We start from the raw sequence: 25,409 nt of genomic DNA on the forward strand, positions 1-25,409 counted from the left end.
ATGACAATTACTTTTACATTTCAGCTCACAAAGTATGTTATTTACTGTTGCATTGTACTGGATTTAACAATTATGGTTTAAATATTTGATCATTTTGACTATATAGTGCATTTGTACTTAGAAGTCAAGGTGAAATCTGATTTAAAAATGAAATGTCATTAATCAAAAATTATAAACAGGCCTCAAACACCATGAATCTATGAATTATTGCACCCACCCAGTCTGGACTGATAATAAATGAGCCTGTTTTATAACTGTTGATGTTTGCATAGTGTTGAGAGCCCAGTCTCCTAATATTTGCCATTTAATGTTACTAGTGCTATGATTATGTCAACATAGCAATGTCTATTGCCCATGGTGCATGTTATTGTCACGTGCTGGTAGTTGTGCTCAGAGAAAGGACCTCCAATAGGTTCAAAGGGACAGCGTCCTCTTTGGCACCTGGATTTACCGAGCACAGATATGGAAGGAGATGAGGAAATGGGGGGGCGGGGGGTTGGTTTGACTGCGGGGTTGGTGTTGTAGAGAGCGGATGATTGGGAGGCTCAGAGGAGTTGCTGAGCAAGCTCAGCACACTTTGTAACGCTGGACAGCTGTGTTTAAAATCGCAAAAGCCCGTTGATGCACAGGTGCAGTGCTGCAGAAACCTTTCCTTGGGTTGACTTAAATACCGTGTCTCGGGGCTGTAATTATAAATAGAATTTTGTTGGCTGTAGTAGAACTGATGATGGCAGAGAAATTTTCCACAACCCTCCGATTAATGGGAAAACCCTCTCATTGCCTTGAACCGTAGGACCTATTCTCTTTTCACCAGTCGTTTGACACAATCATGAGTAATAGATTTTGTCTTTTTCACTTGGATGGCCGTGCATTTCGCGACCCAAAATGTTTGTTTTGCTTGGCATTCAAAGCTAATTAACTGTGAAACATGCGTGCCGCAATAATGGCTTTACTCATTTCTCAGTCCTCGCTGCTCAGAACATTACGTCAAACTGGGAAAAAAATAGAAAAGTTCAATGTAGCTTTGGTTGTATTTAGTTAGTTCCGAAAACGACATCAGTCTGGTTGAACTCTCTAAATTGCCCCTAAGTACGAGTGTGAATGGCTGTCCGTCTCTTTGTGCCCCGCGATTGGCTGATCACCAAGTCGGTATGTCCCCTATAAACCGGTATAGGCTCCAGCACCCCCCACAATCCTTGTGAGGATAAGCGGTACAGAAAATGAATGAATGAAGGGTTACTGCCCAAGATAGCACTGAAGTCTCTTTTCCTGAATAAAATATGCAATGATAACCATATGATGTGCACTGTAGGGTTATATATTCCTTCATCCAAGCCAATGTTTCCTATAAATAAACATAAACACAGTAAAGTCATAACCTCTTTTGTCCTGATCCCATTCGGGCATGTTTTTTTTGCCCAGCATGATCAAATCACCGGGGTCTCTGCCACATGCTGTCCCTCTCTTTAAACTGTGTTAAAATGTCTCCTGGGTCCTGTGCTTGATGTCCTATTCTTGAGCAGAATCACGCACTCGTTTGCTTGCCTGGCACAACTGAAGAAAAAAGCCCAAATGGCATTTTTCTGAGTTCATATAATTCCCCGCTTGACCATCCCAAACTAAAAGATGTTCGTTTGAGCAAAAGCACACAATATACAGCGCTGCCATCCTTAATGTTCACTTGGGATTGGCATATGTAATGTCAGTTAAAAAATAGTAGCAGCTATCAACAGTGAGAAACATTTTTTTATGTAAAGACTTTTCATTATCTAGAGCGACCAAAAAGAAAGGATGAGAAAATCCCATCTGTTCTCATATGATATGTTTTAAGGTTTCAAGTGTACAGAGGTTGAATCCCCAGGGAATAGTAGAGAGAATAGTGGCACGTCCCATTTGGCCACCAAGGAGGAGTGTCCTCCCCGGTCTTCCCTACATCGACAGTGTGCAATGTCCTTCGTTCTAGGCTTGGGGAGCTGCCCATGCAGTGTGCTGCCATTGATTTTAGACACGGCACCAAAAGGTCTCAAAATAGATCCCTGAAAAGCAACTGAAAAATAAAATAACCTAGAGGGTTTATCATTTGGTGTTGGTTGGAAAAATGTCTCGGGAGGTACGCTACAGACTTGCGTGATTTGTCATCGTCGTGCATTATGATGATTGATAGACTACATGTGCACAACCTGAAGGATTCGTCTAGGATGTTTAATATTCCAAGGCGCATTTGTCATTGCAGATGAACTAGATGTGAGTAAGAATTTGAGGTGGGTAACGAAGGAGAACAAACTGTCTTGAAGTGGAGCTTAATAAGTCTGATTAATTGTTATTGAATATCAACCTTCAAAGTAAAGTACTGAGAAGTGGAAGTCATCATTGGAGATTTTTTACAGAGCTTAAAGTTAATGGAATAATTGGGTTCTTCATGCCACCTGATGGTGCAGTGGTCCTTCCACCTGACTTCTGTGTGGGTGGTCTGGATTTGATTGCCACTCGGTGGCGCTGTGATTGTGAGTGTGAGTCTATTTCTCTGTGCCCTTGGATTTGCTGGCAACTAATTCAGGATGCTTTCCGTCTGCTGCACATGGTTGGGTGGGATAGGGTCTAGCACCCCCGTAACCCTTGTGAGAATAAGTGGCATGGATGATGAATGTTTTTTCATGTAAAATGAGACATATTCTAAATAAATTAAACTCATTGTATTCTATTCAATGAATGAATAGATGGTGTGTTGAACCTATTTTTATTTGATGCCAAAACAAATGCATTGCTTTTAGTGTTTTAAACAGTAAGCATGTGTGTGTGTGTGAGTATCTTGCTAATATTATTTTTTTACTTTCATTGCATTTGAAGTAAGTTGACGTTTTCATATGGGAATGAATGAATAAAAAGTAAACTCACTACATTTACAGTATTTCCAATAAATGTACGTGTGGTTTAACAAGACTGCTATTCTATAATAGATCAATATTTTTTTCTAGGAGCATGAAATACAACTCCTGGGCAGAGGAAGTCACTGTTTTCTACTTCAAAATTGTATTATGGCTCGAATGGTTCAAACAAGCACTGTTGTGTCGACAGAAAACACGCTAAATAAAATAGCATCCACGCTGTAGAAAGTGGCAGAAGTATGATTGACAGTCGGCACAGGGGATGGGTGTGGTTAGATTGAAGGCAAAAGGCAAGCAGAGTTGCTTCATATTTACTGGTGCAGTCAAGTGGCACGTACATGTTTTGTGTAGTCATGGATTAAGTAGCGCTTGGGGCTGTTTGTGGGTCCACTGCGTATGCTCCATCGGCTATAAACATGTAATTCAGTAGCTTGGTAATGAAGTGCTGTCTTCAAACAGGAACAATATATAGCCTTTTTGTGGGTTTTCAAAATATAGATTCTTTTCAGATTTGGGGTACCAATAGCTTCCATACTTAGGCATTATAATTGGAATGATTGAAACCTATACATTACATTAGCCCAAAATTGCAATATATCAAAACAAGCAGTCATTATTGGTTACTTTTGGTAAAATAAAGAAAGTGTTTTATTATTATTTTTGGCTATTTGGATAGAAGTAATGGTGAATTTTTAGGATAATGAAATAATATAACATATATATAAACAGATTTTGCCCTATATAAAAAATTGACTGCTTTTCTGTATAAATAATTTGTAATGTTAATCAATGGCTAAGCATTTGCCTGCTCGTGTGCTCAGAGAAATAAACATGCATGTTGAAGGCAACAACGTTTTGAGCATTGAAGTCCCCAGAGTTGTCTGTAAGTTTTCTTGTATTTTGCTCCAACGGCTCAGAGCACGGAGCCTCGCGGAAGCCCTCTTTTTTTTATTCAATAGGATGATAATGAGACCAGATCATAGGCAAATTGGCTGTGATTTCGGAGACGTATCTCCAGTTCACTTTCTGTCCGATTAAATTAACGCTGGTCGATTTGGAGGTGCAAGGCGGTTATTTGCAATGTTGGAGTAGCTAGCACAAATTTGTTCATTTCCTTCCTTGTCATGTGTTTAAAAAAAGGTTTTTGCATGGAGTTTTTGCAATGTTTGCAAAATCACCCTCAAGGGTTGTAGCAAAGATGCTATTTTTTTAATGGGTTTTCCAACAATTAGGTTTGAAATGAGGAAAGGGTAGGCCCAACACCCCCCCTCTAATCCCCTCCTGAGCAAGATTGCTTCTTTCTAGGACCATGATGATAGTGCCTACTGGCTATTTGGGACACTGCCCTCAACTTCATGCCTTTCTTTTATCCTACACATTTGTATTTACTGTTTATATTCCTCATATATCTTCTCATTCGTATTCATCTATTTACTTTCACCCAGGGTTTGTTACCAGCTGCTCTCAGCAACTTGGCATGCTGCTCTTGCTCATTTACCTTCACTATTTTCCTTCTCCTTCTCTTCTTCCTTTTCTTCTTCTTCCACTTCTTCTTCTTCCTCCCACCTGGCCCTTTACCTTCTTCTGCCAATGCCAAAACTCAAGCACTCATTGCAACCATGCCTGGGGTAAATGTAGAAAAACAGATGCACACAAAGATCTGCCAGTAGGCCACGTGCCCACTTTTAAACAAAAAATTTCAAGAGGATTTGCAATATGGCATCACTGTAAAATGCACCCAACTCCCTAGATTTTGTGAAAAAAAGTCACATAACCTGAATTGTATGTACTTTGATGATATAATATCACAAAATCTCATATTGAGGGAAAACAATACAATCGTCTTGTTACAAGGAAACTCAATTGCTATTGTCCCATTGGGAATAGTTGGAAACTGAAAATCTGCAGGCTTCCCACAGGTTTTTTCCTTGACCTGTGTCTTTGAACCTAGCAAAAAAAAGACATAAAACCCCAAAGTAGGCAGAATTATATTTAGCTTCTGACATAAAACATTCCAGGTTATCATTAAGATGAATAAGAGTATTATGTCGTGACTGCATTTTCTTTTTGGCTTTTAAAACATCCAATGTGTCGTTTGCAAAGGTCAGTCACTTGATACTTAACACTTACGATCATAATAGTTTTCATTTACATTAATCCTTTCAAGGGACTCAAGGTCACCAAACAATAATTTGTGGAGCTCATAAAAATCTATGGGAATGTGTCCAAATGTGTAAAATAAAGTATTGATTGATGTCATAATGGTAGTTCTATCCAGTCATTATCGTCATTTGTGGGTCGTGGATATGCAAACTATGGAATGTCTTTAACCCAGGTGACATCATTTATTCACAGTTTTGAAAAATGTATTGCTATGCCATTTTTGTGATAATGCTAGTTAATGTAGGTTAGAGAGATATAAAAAGATATGGCATGGATAAATATGATTTGCCGGCCTTCATTTTAGACAATAGTCTGAATGTTACTGCAGGCCAACTAAAGAACATTTCTGCACTGATGCTGTCATCTATTGGTCAACTGGAGTTACTGCGGGTTAATTTAGAAAAATACATATTGCTTTGTTTTAGGCTGGCATGTTTTAGAGAAAAGGTTTTGTATTGTTGGTTTAGAGAGTATTTCGCTGAAAGGTCCTGTAGATATCACACTTTGGGGTGTGGGTCTGAAACATGCATGTTCCTCATCTGAAGACAATATGTAATTTAGCATTTTTTTTGGGGGGGGGGTAAAATATAACCTTTCAACTTTTCTGGAAAACTAAACTGACCAATAATTCTCAATGAATATTGAGGAAATTGCATGCTAAATTTGATCTTATTCCTCACTTAATGGCATCAACCCTAATTGGTTGGTGGTTTTGTCATTTTACTGAGTAAAAGTGCAATTGCTTGCATGGATAATTATTATTATTATTTATACACTCAATTCATTTAGTTTTTATTTGTCATGCAGTTTATCCCATAACGGATTCATTTTTAAGTCATGGATTAGGGAATGGCGACTCCAAGTGGGAATAAATGATATGACATCAAACATCTTGTATACAGATTATTTAGTATTGGCTTCAGATTTGAATTTGAACAGTGTTGGGGCACTTATTCATTCATTAATTTTCCAACCATTTGACTCTCGTACTTCGGGGCAATTTATAGTGTTCAACCAAACTCCCATACATGGTTTTGATGTGTGGAAGGAAATTGGAGTACCCAGATAAAGAGCATGATGGCGCAGGGGGAACATGCAAACCCTACACCGGAACCCACCAGGGATCGAACATTCGTTCTAGAATCATTTGTACTAAATGGGAATAAAAGCATATCCTCCATGTCAGGTGTAATCGCACCATTATAGTTCACATTCATTTAAAAATGGGGCTTTTGTACAGATAAACATTTTCTGTATAGTAGTTTTAACTGGTCTATATGGATACTGCTGTTTGCATGAATAAATTGAACTTTGAAGGCCAAATTATAGAAGGTTTGAGGCCACGGTGCACCTTTTCCAAAGCCCTTGTGGATTGCACTTCATAGTTTCTATTACAGTCCTTACATGACACTGGTGAAAGAAGAGATGGATTTGGTTCTCATCAATGCACATTTTATGTTGTCTTTTAACAGACCTTTTATTTCTAAAGGAAAAAATAGAAAAGGCTGAGCATGAGTTAAATATTATGCATCTGGGTATGAGTCACATCTTTTTATCCATCCTTTGCAGTGTGGATAAATGATGGTAAATGTATAGCCTTTAGAGATAGCTTTATTTGTTATATAGTTCAAAGCTCAAGACCAATCATTCCTATATAGTTTTTCACTATCACAGTATTACAGTAGGTTTTTTTAGGGGGAAAAGAAAAACAATACCTTGAATGGTCATTCCAATGATATATCAGATAAAGATTTCAAATATATTAAAAATGTTACTACAGAATCATCATTTCCCCATAAAATATTCATTAACCAAATATTGTTATTTGATATTACAGTATTTAATTATTTAATGCAAGCAGGTTGCTGAATTGGTTGCCAGCCAATCACAGGGTCCAAAGACTCTAACAACCATTGATGCATTAAAATATGTATATCGGTCAGGCCATGTTTTTCAGGTTTCACAAGCTTTGGGATGCTTGTAAACTGGCTCTCTTGCCACATTTTGGCTGAAATGAGTACAGGAATCTCTCCCTCTGCATTAAAATGAACAAAAATGCATATTGTGGAACAATAAAAAATGAATCCAATTGTCCTTGGGACTCCTTTTTGTTTCTGTGGTTGCCTGACCTCCCTGCTTCATTTCTTGGGGCAGAGTGGCACCTCCTCCCTGTTTTTTTTTGCAGACACAGTGGTGGGATGACATTTCACTTCTCAGGCAATTGTTTTTGCAGCTCAGCATGTGATTGTGTTTGTGAATGTATTCTTTTTTACAAACGGCTAGTGTCAGTCGCATGTGGGGGAAAATAGGCGTAAACAGCCTCACTTCACTTTCTCACTTGGTCACACATTTCTCTCAGATGGCATTTCCCTTGTCAAGTGTTGTCGAAAAGGCGAGACAAATGGTCTTCTTGCTCCATGCATTCTTTTTAACAAATGCCGATGTGTTTCAATGCCGTGTGGAAGGGAAATGTACATCCCTCATCCCATTATTTTTCTATTCATACATCTACCCGGTTCCTACCTTTTTTTTCTTCATTACAATTGTTTGCTTCAGCCTGTAGTTTTTAATGACTTTTTCCTCTCCATCTTTGTTGTTGCCCCTGGTAACCAGGAGAGAGGGGGGTTAGGATGCACAGAATTGTCGTGCGGCGTGAGGAAAATCTTGCTAAGAAAAAGGTCAGAGGAAGAAAAGCAGAAGTGAAGGCGGCAAAGAAAGAAAGAGCACAGTGCGGATAGAAGAAGAAAAAAAATGACGATAGCTGGCATTGCCGACGGAACGCAAGCTGCAGTAGACAAATGTCCCACAGTTTGTGGTTCGCCCAATCAGTGTTCCCGTGATGTAACGCGACAGATCCCACTGACTTAGCTGCCACATTGCAGCTGTTCAATTCATTTCAACGCTTTTACGCAGAATTCAATTGCTTCCTGTCTGTGTGTTCTGTGAAGGAGTGACAAGGGCCAAAAAAATGACAAACGAAAATGTTGTTATCATCCGTAAAGAAGCCAATGTGATGTTTTGGAAAAGAGATTTCTTTTAGGCCGATCAAGTGTTTGAAAGTATTGTCATCATAATCTGCTCACGATTCCAAACGAGTTAACAGTTAATGCTCATTCTGATCTCACCCAGGAAGCAGTGAAAATAATTGGAATATCTGAGGGAGTATGATATTGTTGGCGGGTGCAAGTGTAACTATCAGCTGATTTCACTTGTCCTCTCACTGGGGAGTCGATGCTTTGCTCTCTCCTTGCTACTACTTGCAGGAGCAGAGCCCAGAATATGATTGCATGTAAAATAAATACCTCTGAATACTATAAAATATATATTTCCTAATATATATGTATTTATCACATGAATATGGTTATTCTTCCTCCTTGGTGGTGTACTGAAAACTTTATTAGTAGGTCAGTATACACTGCTCTCACAAACATTGTCAGATATGAAGTCATTTGTACATCATGTCCCCTCAAACATGTAAATATTTAGGAATACTCTTGGCATTCTAGACTGTCCCTCACCCCATCTGGACGCTGAACCTGACATCAAATCCCTTGCGCCACACGACTCCACTCTCAGAAGCATGCTGCTATTAAAACACCTTATCAGTATCACTCAAACGTGCTTCATTCCTCCCTCTTTTCCTCCTTCGCTAGATACACACATGCACATGCTTGCTGCGAAAGATCAGTGGCTTGTAAACCGGCTGCAGTCAGCAGTCATTTTCTGTGTGTGTGAGTGTCAGTGTGTGTGTGTGTCGGGAGGAAAAATGGGAGGAGGATGTGGATGGATGAATTGCTCGATTGGATGGTGCAGAACTCTAGCAAGCCTAACTAGATTTAGTCATGCTGAGGTGGTGATAATTTTCTCCGGTTAGTTTTCATGAAGCAGTATTTTGGGGGGAACACACACCTTCATTTAGTCCAACTCTTGCCAGGTTTGGATTTTCTGGACTGTGGCTTTCTGAAAGACTGGAATCGTTGTTTCCCCCCCACCCCTCCTTTTTTTTCTTTTTGCCTCCCGCCTTCTCTCCTGTCTTGCAACATCCCTTCATCTTCTCAGTGTTGCAGACAAAGGCAGCAGCTCTCCTCTGTGATCATCTCTTGTCAAGGAGACAGGTGGAGGGAAAAAAAGGATTTATCATTTTTGTTTGGTTTTTTTTTTGTTTACCTGGGAACATTTTTTTCCCTTCAACATCCAGAGGAATTTGGGGTAGAGGGCATCTTTTTGGAGATTTTTCGCAGTTGGTACTGCTACAATCGAGGTGATTTTATCGTTCGATCTCAGGCGTATTCCTGGTGCTAGTGGTGGGGCCAGTGGCTAAGCCCCGGGCAAGGCATGGCCCAACAGGCAGCCATGGGGCCGACGCATCAGGACACCCTGGCCGTGCCCCCTATGCCCAAACATTCCGGCCTCAATGAGGACTTGGTGAAGATCTTGCGTGAGAACCTGCTGCACCCGGAGAGACCTCGAGGACACCGGCGCTCGCCTTCCTCGATCTCTCCCCGTCTCTCGCCGCGCAACTCGCCGCGGCTCCTCCGTCGCATGCTCCTCAACAACAACACCCACAAGCAGCGGCGCTTCACCGTAGCACACACATGGTGAGAGTATATACAGACGTAATGCACATTTAAAAATAATGCTGTCATCTGCATATCTTTTTGGGAAAAACTTTCAAGAACTTTAACATTTCGTTATACTTGTGGACCATGGTCAATTATGCAATCTTTTACTTTCCATTCAGCAGAAAGCCATTTTTTTCTATTTTACTGTCTACTTATTGTGATGCCCTGCTATGTGGGAAGAGAGCCATTTTGGCTGAGTTTTTGCAACCTATGGAAAACCATAAAATCAAAAGACATGCATTGCATTCAAACATGAGTTGCTGTCATCCACAGCTCACCCCTCGCAGTATATTAATATTTATTCAATTTGACATGCACTGTCTCTTTCTTTTGCAATGAATTTAAAACATTTTCTTATTTTAATTGTGTTTAAAAGGCTGTGGAAGGGTTAAGATATTGCTATTTTTCTTTCTTCTTTTAGGAGGAACTTAAAACTCCTTCATTGAACAGCTTATTGTCCATTAATTCCATTTTAAAATATTCTACAACTATTTCAATGAAGTTTTCTTGCAATACTGTATTTTTGTATAGTATAGCGCTCAATGCAGTGACCTTTTTTTAAGAGTATTAATCCATGCTCTATTCTTATATATATCTACCAAGCTATCAAGCTCCCACAGCGATTGCTTTCATCGATATTCCCTGGCCGCTGCGCCATCATCCCGCTCATCCTTTCCTCCACCCACATTAACCAAATCCATCTTCACCCACTGACTTCCAATCTCCTTGTAATTGATGGGTTCTAATTTTATGCATGTACAGGATGTCCATGATTTATGACAGTGTTTCGCACCCTACATTATGAGGTTGTGAGCGCCGCTTGCTAAACTAGTTTCTGTATTTGCTTTGCTGCTTTTCTTCGTTAGTTTTTTTTTAATTTGACGTAAAGAAAGAACATTGGACTTGCTGACGTTAACCATTAGTGTTTCACTCCCTACTTGTCAGTCTTCAGCATGCCGCCACAACAACCACCATGTTTTCCTCCTGATTTGGTGGAAACCATTCTGTGGCTATTGGCATTCATCGGTCCTTTAAACGATGTTCATGAATACAAGAAATGCAACACCTTATTTTAGACAGAAAATCCTAACCCAACAAATTGGACAAAACACAGTTCAAATCTATTTCTCATCATAGTAGGTCTTCTGAGCCGTTCTTAGTCTGGTCCCCCAGCTAAGACCTTTTTGCCAACTGTGAGCCTGCCAAAAAAAAGCCAGAGACATAATAGCCATGACTATCATTGAGACACACAAACCCCTCCACCCCAATAACATACATAATATGTTACCGTTCTATCAATGCTTCTAATGCGGTTTTCTGGCACAATCTATTTTTAGTCATTTCCCTCCAATTATATTATCGTTGTTATCCGTCTTTCACCAACTACCACCCGTATATTGCATGTTCCAAGTGTCATTTCCAATTTCATAACTTCTTTATATGTGCCTGAGAGCACATACGAGGACACAACAGTTTGTCCTTGGTGGTTATTTTAGATTATATAACCATTTACACCACCATTATCATTCCTTCCCCATCTCCCTCTTGAATGAGATTTTGTTTTGTTGTAAAAAAAATAATCTTTTACGCTATGCACATTCAATAATCAGAGGATTTTTCTCTTTTCTGCCATTGGCTCAAGATCACCACAATGATATGATGCCAATAGCAGATGCGGCAAATTGTATCATAGCTTCATTACACCAAGAACTGTCATGATCTAAATAGGAACTTATTGCATAATTTAGACTCATGCCTAGAGCTAGCATTTATAATGAGATGAATGAGTAAATCAATTGAATACCGGTCAAGTCCTTTTTACACACCCACTCTCCACCCACTTGTCAAAAGACTGCTGTGTTCTGTAACACCAGTAATAAGTAATCTCTGGTCAATACATGTCGTCTTGTTGTCGTTTTATTGCACCCACTTAATTTCATGTGTTTAACAGAATAAATGTATGAACTGTGATAGACCAGTCAGTACGCTAGATTTTTTAAAACTAGTCAGGCATGTTGTGGTTCTAGAATTGTTGTTTGTAATACACTTCCTTGGTTTCAACTGACACATTTGTTACACTCTGTCTTGTTTGGCCTTTACCACCTTTTTTCCTGAGCTATCAATACAACTTTAGCGGTAGTGCATAACTCGCACAAACACAACAGCAACAAAAAACTACAAATACTACCGCCAAATCCACCAATGTCATCACAGTAAAAACAAAAAAACTTGAACTTACTTCAGTAAGCGTGGCCAACTGGCACCAAGTAGCCAACAATTAACATGTGTAATTCACCATCTTGTTGAGAAGTCTGCTCTTGGTAGAGATGACCTTCAAAAATATATTTTGCTATACTATTGTCTTGAAGCAATGCCTGTTTCTAAATTCAGCAATTGTCATTGTAATCATTCTCCTGTTGTCACACATAGTAAAGCAGGGAAGTGCGAGTAGTCAAGCCGATTAAAAGTGATAAAACTATTCATTCTTTGGGTGTGTGGATTCAAAAATGACAAAAGATTTAGATAATTAAATACAATAAAACACATAACTGGTTTCAATTTCTGGAGAAAAAAACATTTAAAGTCATTCACTTATAATACACCATAGTGCTGTCACCCACAAACCTTGTAGAAATAAAAACCTCACCATACCTTAGTGATTGAAGTTGTAACTGAGGAAATGAACTTTAAATGTTTGGCAGAAAAACTGACTCAAACTGCCTGTGGGTGCTGATATGGACTGAGATGTGTCAACTTCTGTATGTATGAAAATGGAAGACAAAGTTTGTGTCGTGACTGGCGTTTGGCTTGCAAAAAAGGAATGCCAGGCGGTAAACAAGGAAAAACGCCTGACTAATCAAGGCAATGTGCTGTGTTGATGTTTTGACATTTAGGGTGGAAAAAAAACAACAGCAATAAGAAATGTCAGATGAAAAAATGATGTTGCAGACGAGTAGAGGTGTTGCACCGTGGGCAAAGGAAGACTTATGAGAGCAAGCAAAACTGGTGTAATTTACAGCAATCATCTTATTGTTTTACCACCGCAAGGATTCACAATGCCACTAGGCGCTAAATTTTGGTGACACGCGCACTTACTCGCTCACAGTGGTAATACTCTACACTTCATTAAGGAAACAATGTCTCTCAGTGGAATGATTGGACTGATGGCAGAGCTGTGCTGCTCCATAGGGCTGGACTTAAATGCTCGAATATATATCTCATCTCATTTTCTGAACCGCTTTATCCTTACTCGGGTTGTGAGGGGTGCTGGAGTCTATCCCAGCTGACTTTGGGCCATATATACAATTTTCTTTTCCCCCAGTAAGCATCAATATGACACAAGTGCTAAATAACCAAAACAAACATTAAAATCTTTTTCATATCATTCTAAATACTGAGTGTGGATTAACTGTTATGTTGGAATATGCAAAGCAGCGCTAAGCATAATTGTGTAAGGTCTGCCTTTGACAAGGTCAACCATGAAACTAGTACAGAGGAGCTGTTACTTAAGAGCAAGCCAACATATTAGGGTCTCAAAACAGTAGTTTTTTTTCTTTTTTTTTTGGCCTTCACTAATGAGGCAAAAAAGTTTACACGGTAGATTGTGGGATCAAACTAAACTATATACGTTTTAATTTTATTTATTTATTTCAATGTCAGACAACCATGACAGTGTGTATCAGTTCTCACAAAACACACCAAACCCAGTCAGATCCTGGTTGAGAAAAGCTGAGGAATTTGTCCCAAAATAAGTCCAAGCCATTTTTAATCTAGTATGACTTTAAGTGACTTCAGCTTTGCACATCAGGAAAGCAGCATTTAGCTGCCTTGTGATCTTGCTTTAATGAGGGTTTGTGGGAAGCAAAGATTGGGCAGGTACTTGCATTATAAGATGCAGTGAGATGTCAAACCCTTGTCAGATATTCTCATTTGCAGAGCTTTCCCGTTCAAAAACAATAGCAATCAAATCACAAATTGCAGACATGAGAAACCAGAATCAAGTCCCACTCATTTTTACCAATGATATGCATAAAGCAGTGGAAAAAATTCTCTGAATGGTCACCTTTTAAAACAGCTACACATCCTTTTCCATCAGCTCTTGGGTGGCGGATATTGTATCCTATTGGTATAGGATTGGCATAAGATATATCTTGAAATAAACAGATTGGAAGTCAAATCATCAGCATGTTGACATCCCAATAAATAACCTCTTAAGAAAATACCAGTCGTTGCAACAAGTGGCTAGAATTCGCTTGAGTGGAATGGAATTAGTGTTCGATAGGGGTCGATAACAGCTTTGGTCTGTAAAAGGATGTGGCTATTGCTAAGAATTTGTGTTGAATGCACAGCAAAAGTGACAGGCTTTCTGAATTTTAATTCACATATAGTGACACCTCTATTACCAGAGCAGCACACCGCATGACACATGTTCATGCGCAGCGATTTATGTAATTGCTGCCACAGCCACATGCTCTTCACAATAACAGCACAATACTTGCAGTTTGTATCGAGTTTTGGCATTAGTGAATGTCAATGCTGATTTCATCAGTGACTAAAAGAGCTGTCAGGGAAACATAAGACCTCTGCCAATGTATGGGGGCAGTCGCGTTCAGAGCCATTTTATTTCAGTACCACACAGCAAGAGGAAGCAGTGTTTACATTGGTCAGAAGACAAGAGGGAGGCAATAGATGGAGATAAATGATAAGGTCAATTAAAGTCCTTGTGCATCACAACATAAACACAACAGATGCCTGAAAACTATTGTACAGCATAAATCATATCAAGTGGTTCATTCATCACTCCAGGTGACATGGCTCAGTCATGATTCCAATGAAGAAGACACAAGTGCCATTTTATTCTTTTGGTATTTTTTGTTTATATGTTAGTGAATGACTACCCTGGGAATAAATTAGATCAGGGTCCAAAATTCCTGTAATTTTTAAAAGTACATTTCTATTAATTGGAAGTTATGCAAACTACACGGACGAGGTGTTATTAGAGTAAATTGAATTTTGACTTTTGGATACCCCTACTTATTAATATTTATTTTGGGTTCTGGTTTAAAATTTAGGGTGGCCTAGTGGGTGTTTATTGCGTCAGCCTCGCAGTCCTGGAGTTGAGAGTTCAATCTCAGGACCATCCTCGCTGTGTGAAGTTTGCATGTTCTCCAAATACTACTACAGTTTCCTCCCACATCCCAAAAACATGCATATTAGACTGATTGAACACTCTAAATGACCCTTAGCTATGAGTGAGAGTGTGAATGGTTGTACGTCTACCTGCGAATGGCTGGTCACCCATTCAGGGACTCCCCTGCCTGCTGCCCATAGTCAGTTGGGATAGGATCTAGCAAGTTTCCCCTCAACTGACGCTGAAGTATTTTTAATACTGTTGCACAACCACATGTGATGCTGCATTGCAACAGTGCGACTAGCACTTTATGTAACAGGAAGAGTGGGCCATATCAGTGAGGCAGGGAGGGGATAGTGAGGGAAACAGGTGGCAGTTAAGCTGATGCCTGTGCTTCTTCTCTAGCCAAGTGGTGTGATGGGAAGATTGTTGACAGATGATTGATGGACTGATGGATGATGAATGTTTAATATGTGACTGTGGGTAGAGGACCAAAGTGCATGACTGGCTGAGATCGCTCTTTGCATCTTTATTTTATGGTTTGTTACTAAATTGAGGGAATAGTCGAGGACACCACTGCAAGCGATAATCCCGATAATACACAGATTGATGAATACTAAACCTATCAGAGCTGACATTACTAGTTTGGGAATGGCTGAATTTCAGATGCTGCTCTTGTATCTGATCTCATTGAGTTGTGTGTTAGACGACACGTGGTGTAAATGTCCTTAATGTAAAAGACAGTTGCACAAAGTATTTAATTATCCAAATCACACATTTCATAGAATTTTGATAATATTGGAGAACAATGAAGAGCACAACGAGAATAATGTGAAAACCTATAAATGACCTTCAAGCGTATCAATTGTGTGACGCACGTGACCTTCACTTTCGCCCTATGCGAAATAGGGAAACACTATTTACTGTTACTTTGATGATGTGTTGTGTCTGAGACTCACTCAAAACCAATTTGAAGTCTTGGATTATTGTTGTTTAGTTCTTGCAATATCTTACATTTTGAAGGTTTGGAGCATATTTTCTTTTTTTTTTCTTTCTTCAACTATCACTGCTTCTTTTGAATATAAAGCAAGGAGGATTGTTCAGGATTTTATTAAGCCAAACTGTGCCATTTGCCTGGGAGAAGAAATGATTTGCATATATATGAATCTAGCTGCTGCTGTTGCTTGAGCATCAACATGTCATTTGACAAATATAAGGCAGATTGGGCATACACGATTTTGCTTGTGACACGCACACTATCACAAATGGGCGCACAGCAACTTCTTCAGTCTGGCGAACAGGGATTTGTCAGGGTTGGGTGACTCAGCTGTAGCTTTGTGTACATTACAGAGATGGGTGACAAAAGATAAAAGAGATTTCAAATTAAAGGAATAGAAAAGCACAGCACTTGTGCTCACGGCCGCTACTAGCCAATGAGAGAGCAACTCTATCACTGCAAATTCAAAATAAAGGCTCTTAAATTTTTAGCTTTTTTATTTCCTTTCAAATAAATTAAACTAAACAAAAAATGTACACTTAGAAATGCACAGCACCTCATAAAGACAGATATGTCCTCAGTGTGTATTTTAAGCAAATACAATTGTATAGAATAATAAAAATAATTAATAATAATAATAACAATGATAATAATACTAAGGATGATGATAATATTAATGATGGTAATACTGATGATAATAATAATGATGATAATAATAATAATTATTATTATTTTAAGATCCAGAAATTTTACTCTGCAGTTCGTCCATCTACCAATTTGAACATCGCTTATACTTGTCAGTCTATCCCAACTGACTACTGTCAAAAGTCAGTATGTCCACCCTCGTTGACTTATACTCTTTAGTTATGTCCATGTATGCCCCCAATAAGAATAAATACATGAACGTATTCAGCCATTTTTGGTTCAAAGAAAAAAAGTGGCATGACCTGTGCGAATTAGTGGCATGCAGCACACATTCGGTTCTCCATGTTTTTCTCATTTTAGAAATATAGAGAAGACGTTGACAATAAGTGGCTTTCAACTGGTCCAAACACAGTAAGGTGGAGGTTAGCACTCCACCGCTTTTCATTAAACAATGGCACACATGAATGGAGCTTGAATGGGCACAGATGCAGAGCGTCATCAAAGGTTTTGTTTTGATATGCAGATCTCTTGTTTGATTCGGGCCGATGACAGGATTCTGCCGGTGGCCACAGTAACAAGCACATACCCACCCCCCATTCATTCTATTTTTAATTTCTTTTGAATATGGAGAAGTAGTCTGTTTGAAGTTTTATTTTAGTTGCTTTATGAAGTGATATTGATTTCCTGTTTGCTTAAAAATCATAGTGTTATTGCACTATTTACTCCATTTGCACTAACAACCCAGATGATGATGATCGAAAAATGTTTAGCAAAAATTTGGCTTAAAGAAACATATAGTAAAATGTTCATATTCTTAAATAATAATTCATCTCAAAAGAAGTCAAAGAGTCAAAAGTCAAATGTGGATCGTGGCAATTCTTGAGAGAATAAATTGAAAAGTCGGGACAAAATAAATGAAGTAAAATCCAACTGCCATATTATTCGGATTATAAAGTGCTTCTTTTGTTTATTCTGCCCCTCTGCGGCTAATTCACTTACCCCACGCTGCTCCATCCAAAATGACGACAAATCCTCCTTGTCGCTGGAAATGCCCTTTCCTCCACAACGAATGGATTTCTGTGAGATAAACAGCTCGCAGCTACTACTAGTTCGAGGAGGCCTTTATAGTGACTTTCCATTACTAGAGTAGAATAGACTAGACTATTTAACGACTCTCCTGAGGATCGGGAGTGTAATGTCTAGATCAGTGAGCAAAACTAGGTCATTATAATCCTGGACTTTAAGGGGTTCGAGAGCTCGATCAGAATTCTACCGAGTTGAACACAGAATGGTCAGAAAGAGCTGTTTGTATGTACTGTATTTGCTGGTGATTCCACATGTCAAAGGGGAGTATTCTGCTTCTAACTGAACGAATGTTTTTGAAGCGTGATAACCGCAAATTAGACCAGTTGTCCACACAAGCATTGTATGTTCATTTAATGATGTGTTTTATTGTTTTAAAAACCGCAAATTGCTGTACCGTTCACCTCTACAAAAAGCGGCGCACAGCTACAATTCCCGCTGTACCGGTTTTCAAGTGCCACTATCAGTCCTGTTTTTTTTTTCGACTGATCCAACATTGACAGTTTAATAATAACAAGATTTGATCTTTTTTCAAAGTGCATTTTAGGACACTCAAGGACACTTTATCGCCAGATATACAGAGAGATACAAAACAATGCAAAGGTAAAAGCACAATCAAATGATTATACTTTTAAGACTTCTGATTGATCAAAAGGGGTCGTCCTGTTCAGTTGGAATGAAATCCTGCACCCACTGTAGCACATGGTGGAATAGTTTGTAGACCGCTGCTTTAGTTAATAATTACCCGATTTTTAATTCGGTATCTGGTAATATTGTTTGTATTTTCCAGTTCTGCCACCAGCTTCAAATCGACATCTAAACAGAAACATGTTTTCCCTTGCTAAAAATCGAAGGCACATCAATATATTCCATCTACAGTATCTTGCACTGCTTCATTTCTTTTCCAATTTTCCTACAAGTACATTCGGTGTAGTTGATGGCAAAAGATTATAAGTAACAACCCTTTTGATGTATGTGGCCACAGAAAAGCATGCAGTGTGAGAAGGAGTTCTTAATGGAGTGTGTTATCTTCATAAGGCGGTCATATAGTCATTTGTACTCGTTTTAACTTAACATCATTCAACGATAAAGCCTTCATTTGCCACTCGTACCATTTCATCTTAGAGGGATGACTTCAGATTATATGATCAAAAATGAGGGTTCCATGTGCTTTATTATCACATTAAATTGATAGGTCTTTTTTTCAATCTGGAAGGTGAGATGATTTAATGATAGATTACTGTGGTAAATCCATTGGCCTGAGCTTGTTAAAGAATGATGGAACGTAAAGACACATTTTCAGTGCGGTGACATAAAGATGGTGATAAACTAAGATCGCAAAATAAATAATCTAAAAATTGGGCTTTCTTGTTAAATCGGATACTACTCCTTTGTTGATATCCCTGTTTATTTAGTCTAATTTTAGGTCAGTTCTACCTAGCACTTCAGCTTCCCTCACCGGCTGACTTGGTTTTAATATACATATATTTGGGGTACCATATATCATAGCTCCAGTATGTTCATTTGAAGTGGTGTATTTTTCCAGGCCATTAAACTAAGTCTGACTAGATCCGACGTTAAATATAGATGCCATCCGGCTCCCTGAAATTCCTTTTTATTGGCCTGAAAAATGGCATGGTTGTTACTTATATATATATATATATATATATATATATATATATATATATATATATATATATATATATATATATATATATATATATATATATATATATATATATATATATATATATATATATATATATATATATATATATATATATATATATATATATAAAGAAAATAAGTGACAATGTGATAATGCGAAAGAACAACATGCAACGGTCCTGTGCCGTGAAGCCACTGATGTTATGATACTGCTAATACATTTAAAAGTAGACTGTGTAAGCAAACCTAGTGCCTTTTTGATTATTTGCATGTTTTGTGTATATATGTGCAATTTCAATCTCTGTTTGCTGTTGTCAGGCAAATGCTTGCTTTTTGTTACAACCTGTCCTGATTGCCACTCGTCCACTGTCTCCTCATTCATTGATGTACTCTTCTGTTTTGATTGAATCGATTTGGCCAAGCTGTTCTTGCTTTGGTGAGTGATGAAAATGAACGGCTCTCAGTAACTGCGAGTGAGTTTCTTGACTGCTGTGAATTGCTTGAAAGAGATGACTCGGTCAGCACATACAGTAAAAATCTTTTTATGGCTAGGTGGTTTTAATGTAAGATTGCACTAAATTTCCACTCCATAACTCAGATGTCAACTGTTTGTGGGAGTCAAGGTCTGGTTTGTTGTCGTTTTCAAATACAGTAGTGAATGAATGTGAGGGTGTGCTGTGGTCGTTAAAGCTTTTGTACTGTAAAAACTATGAATAATACCCTAAATATAAGTAAACAACTATAAATATATAAAATATCACTGCAAACAACAGTCCAGTTATTTACTAAGTGGGCTTCCTCTCCAAGTATAACCTTAACAATTTAAGAACTATTCAATTGTATCCAATTCAGGTTTTTAACAAGTTCAACCGTTTATTGAGTTGTACTGCATCAAACGCCCATTGGAGTGAAAGATTGGTTGTCAGGATTTCTCGGATTGGCTAACAAACATGGGTGTACTCCAGCTCGTTCCCACAGGCAGGTGGGATAGGCTTCAATTAACTTCTAACCCTGAATAACATAAACTGTAGAAAATTGACCCACCTTTTTCTTTTCTTTTTTTTTAACCAAACAAGTAAATACTTTGAAAGTACATATTTTCCAATATAAACCTTTTCAGGTATGTGGATAAATAATTAAAATGGTGAGTGTTTCGCAGTGCCAGGTAAGTGCAGCCCGTCTGGCCTGCAATAATGAAGCCTTTCTGTTACGAGTAGCTTTCAGGGACAATCTGGGTATTGAACTGAACTGGAGTGGAAAGATTAGTCCAGGTACTTCTACTTAAAAACAGAACAAGACCTCAAAGTACCTTACATGGCATCCACTGGATGCGGCTAAGGGGTCTTGGGATCCAGTTCAAGACAAATAGCATGCACCGACAGCGGTTATAATACTGGCATGCTGCACAACCGTGAATATATTTATCTATTTTTTTTTGTATTACTCGAGGAACACATTTTGACCCAAATTAAGACTTGATATGTACATTTTTTTGTCACCTGCTGAGTTTGTATTGCAAACTCAACCTTTCCTAAACCTCAAATGGTTCAGTGTCTTGGCAACATTCACTGCAGTAATGCCCACACAAGTAAACAAGGAAACCTGGGAAAAAAAATCACAAGAAAACAGTTACATCACCTCCCACCCACGGCATGCACAAATACAAAGGCACAAAAGGATGTGCGCACACTCCAAAATAAGCAGAGGTTTAGCTGAAAATATCCTTTTTATCCTATGTGTTTGCCTGAAGACTTTTTATTGCACCACTGGGCGTGAAGAAAAGCCTATGATACGGGGAAAAGGAACTAAATGAGCACAATTTTGAAGGCTTATTTATACATCAAAACATAACATTTGGGAACTGTGGTCATCATGCTATCATTGTATATTGAAAAATCACTTGTCACTTGTTCATCTATCCAATATTTGCTTGGTAGAGCTACCCGGACTATATTTTCAAACATTTAAGCGAACATCGTCTGTTTCAATTAGCAATATAACTTATTCAGATAGCATGTGATTTCAGCGCTCTTTAAAAAATGTTGAGCAAATTCCTCCTTTGCTAAAACTGTAAGAAAAGAGTGGGGGGTTCTAATGTTGTGAACTCCATATGACCTGCAGTCAGAGTATATCTCTAGCAGTGTACCAATGGAACATGCTGCAGTTATTGCACCAACTGAAGTTAACGTTCCAGGGAATGCAAACACTCACACCAGCATACCATCTAGGATGCCATGTGCAGCCCAACCAGCTGTTTGTTTTGCGACACTCCTGAGAGAGCCTTGTTAAATCTGTCATACTCATTTATTTTTCTCTTACATTTTCTCTCCCCTCATGTCTGCAGCATTCAATATTTATCCCTATTTTCTTGCAATGTGGTTGGAATCTCAATTTGCCAGCACCCATGCATCATAATAAAACCGTTCTTTCATAAGAGGGAGGTGGTTAACTGCACTCAAGTCTGAGCTTTTAAGAGGCCTGGTTTTTAGGCCTGTACGATATCTCGATTGTAGTCCGACAGTATGCGCGATGCACGTCCTATGATGTGAATATAGAGCATGATGATGCGTGGAACTGTAACACAATTCTTTGCGACCTCAGTGTTGTACAAAATAAGGGAATGGAAAGATTATAAAAGGCAGAATCCTAACAACATCACACATTGCATCTTTGTAAGCACGCTGAACTTCAGAAACCCAAGTTGACCTCGCCATGCCCTGCTATGTGGCATATGCAGTGCTAGGTGTGAAGCTCCTCCCCATTAGGAAAAAATAGTAACAGCTCAATTCCTTAGAGGACTTGATCAAACTTTTATATTAGAATATCATTGCTTAAATTCATATAGTGTAGAGAACTGAGAACTGGTTCACACTCTTGGCATTCAAAAAAATGGGGACATCTCTTTTATTCATGAAGATGGAACATGTGAGGTTAATCAGAACTGGGACTAGTTGTAACGCCACCCATTTTATATCACTAGGATCACGAAAGAAAAGACTTCACATTTGCTAAGAAGCCCACCACAAAGAGCACACTACAAAGATTTATGTGGGGTTGAGATATACTGCACGACTTATAGAAACACCTTTAAAAAGACTTATTGGGTCATTTTGCACTAATGAACGTCTTCAAACTGTGACTGCAAACTGCAACTGCTTGGAGGCTGAATTGCACTCAGGAGATTTTGCCAGCCGTAATCCCTAATTTATGTATTTATTTGCTCTGTGCACAGAAAGGAAAAGCAAGCCAGCAAGGTAACATTATTACATCTCTGTATGAAATTCTAATCATTGTGACACGTTTTTCACGGGTTCTACACCTCTAATCTCTCAAATTTGCTGGGTGCTCACAATACGCTGTCAGCAATCTGTTCGGAAAAACAGATGATTAAACACATTCACCGTCTGATTGCTGAACTCTTCATTTAAATTTCCGCCCTTCTGTTAAATATTCATTTGCATCGTTAACTCTAATGAGACAGTTATGCAACTTCCCCATCACACGTTTGCATTAGGAAATGTAGTGTCGTAGTTCCATTATGGCATTGCTAAAATAGCAAATGAAGTGACACGTAAGACTAACAAAGTCCAACAAAAACAGGAGAAACCGAGTCATTGAGAAAACTGATGTAAAAATGGTCAGGAAAAACTATTAATTTTAAAGACTCAAAATCCACCACAATATAGGACAGAAATTCAAAATGATCACAAGAAATGCAACCTTATGAACGCAGGAGTGGGACGTTAAGTCAAAGTCAGAAAACAGATAACGGTGACATGCCTTCTGAAATCCCAAGTACTGCTAATGTGCCACAAGTATGTTACATGGCCCGTCCATACAGCTCAACCAGATGCCGGAATGAAAAAGAGAAAAAATACTGAAACAACAACAGATATGACAAAATGATGTTTGCCTGTGGCACATACTTGGTGCTTTTATACTGAGGTCATGCTGTGTGTCCAGTCATAAACTCAGAAACCTGTGTTGTCAGCAAAGAAGACAGAGATCCAGGAGTGTCGCATAAAACAAAGAATCCCTTTGCCGTCTAGACTTCTTGGTGCCATTACGTCTAAGTGGACTCTATGTTGATTTTGTCCCTGCCCATTTTTGGAATATAATAGGAAACCCAAGCTGTTTTAGATAAAGCAAGCTGACTATTGAGCTGATCAAAGTGGTCAAGTCCTCATGGATAAGATCATTTGGAGAGAAAAAAATTAACATACCTTATATATTTTTGCTGGTTTGCCAATGGATAGGGACACTGAGACACAGCATTTATTATTATTATCTCTATTTTCTCCACATCCTGCACTGACTGCGCAAAAAATTCTAAGGGGCGTCATCTCTTTTTCAAGCATGTTACATCCAGGCAGGAAGTATTTTCGGTTGTTAGTGTGCATATATATGTACGTGCAAGGAATGGGTTCGTAAATCCCCTGAAGCGTCTGGTGGCCCAATACCAAACAGTATTGTTCAGTCATACTTTCGAGGTCTGGTCAGCAGTATTTCAAACCCCAAATTTACTAGGTGCCATAAAAAAATGCCTAGTCTGACAAAGCAAAGCATATTGTACAAAGTGCAGTTATCTTTTCTTCCTCCAATGTATACATAGCGTCAAATAAAAAAGTAATTAAGAACAAATGAATTCCCAACTCCACAAAATCTATGAATGATAATGGTGTATGGATACTTACTTATTTCCACCATTGGAATAAGCAATACTACCATGTGGATCCAAGCAGTATTCACTTGCACATACTACTTATCTCTCAGGCAAGTGATTAAAAGGCATTCTTATGCACTTTGAGCGTATTGAGGAGCACACACCTGTTTCTCGCAGCTGTTTCTCCAGGCGCAAGCTGTCACCTTTCGCTTACGACCACACACTTTGAAGGTGACAACTGTTTGATGCTGTAAATCCCCCGGCCAAGTATCCTGTTGCCTGGGTACCAGGCCTCATTAGCATTATAGGATTGGAGAACTTTCAACATGTTAGCCTGTCACTTGATGCAATTCTCTCTATCGTATGCAGTCAAAAGGCAGTGTGAGCACGTTTGTGTACAGGTGTATCTTCCATGGATTGATACTACTAAAATCCATATTTTTTTACATCCTAATTTGGGGATGTCAAACCAATTCCACAAAAGGCCAAAGATGATGTTGGATTTGGTTCCAACCAATACAGGACAGACAGTTAAACTAACAAATCATCCCCTTTATCAGTTGGAAGGTAAACTTGCAAACATTTCCCCCTTTACCACTCTTTTTATCTTGAAGGAATCTTATTTCACTTAAGGGTATCTAAGGGTCCACCATTGCTACTACAAACATATTCAAATTTTTATTTGGGAAGAGAGCTTCGCCGTTACCAAGGTGTGTGCGCAGAGGAAGGCGCAAGGTTCAACTCGGTTCATCAATAAACCGTAGTGCACTAGGCCAACGATAGCTAAAGGAGTTGTTTTTGTTGTTGTTGTTTCTTCTCACTACTGCAGTAAATGGATAAAGACTTGTAAGAATTGTATGTGTCCATTAATCAGAGGGTGTCGGGGTCAGTTCCAGTCATCTAAAATGTGCTCCGATGCTTGTATCAGCACAAATTACACCTGACTGAAGTAGATGGATTAACCCCTCCTCCCTCTTTTTTCCCCTTCCCTTCTTCTCTTTATTGTAGGTAAGTTGCTGAAGTGAGCATGGGGTACCTCCAGAGGTAAAGCCTTCCATGTTTAATTATTTCTTCTTCAAATTATGTAAGGTAGTGTATATAATCATCTTTCTTAATCATCGTAACTGACTCCTCGCCTGAGGTGTGTTTCTTATCGCTCACTTGCTTGTTGTGGTTGGCTGCTAATCTGTTTATCTAATCAGATTCGGAGGTTACAGTTCTCTCTCATTAACTTGCGGGATATTGATCCTGACGCATTGGTTTACGTGGTGTCCCTTGGCTACACTCCCAGATGGAGAGGAATGCACCATTTGCTTTTGTTTTTTTTTTCTTTTTCATAGCTCATCAATCAATCCCGGCTCATCTTGGGGTTGTTGCTTATTTAAGATTGCGGTAAAAATAGCTTTCAAAGGAGACATGGATTTCTGGAGATGCAGTTTAATGTGTGTGGAGACTACTAGATGTGCGAGTTTGTAAACAAACTATCAATGCCTAAATGCCTTTCTGATCTTACAGGAAGATTGACAATTTGCATGTATTCATAGTTAAGTGT

General features: G+C 38.8%; 1 protein-coding gene across 7 annotated transcripts in view; it reads left to right on the plus strand.

Moving 5' to 3' along the window:
* LOC144215971 (3',5'-cyclic-AMP phosphodiesterase 4D-like) overlaps positions 1–25,409 on the plus strand; it is a 119,542-nt gene that overhangs the window by 45,725 nt on the left and 48,408 nt on the right. Inside the window, exon 1 of one of the 7 annotated variants that reach the window (XM_077745206.1) lies at positions 9,047–9,646. The exons of the other annotated variants lie outside the window; for them this stretch is intronic. Coding sequence (XP_077601332.1) covers positions 9,384–9,646 — 263 coding nt within the window. The 5' untranslated portion in view covers positions 9,047–9,383. Of the gene's footprint in view, positions 1–9,046; positions 9,647–25,409 lie in introns of those variants that run through there. 7 annotated transcript variants of the gene reach the window in all.

This window comes from Stigmatopora nigra, chromosome 22 (assembly GCF_051989575.1).
Source record: "Stigmatopora nigra isolate UIUO_SnigA chromosome 22, RoL_Snig_1.1, whole genome shotgun sequence".
In the NCBI taxonomy this organism is placed as follows: Eukaryota; Metazoa; Chordata; class Actinopteri; order Syngnathiformes; family Syngnathidae; genus Stigmatopora; species Stigmatopora nigra.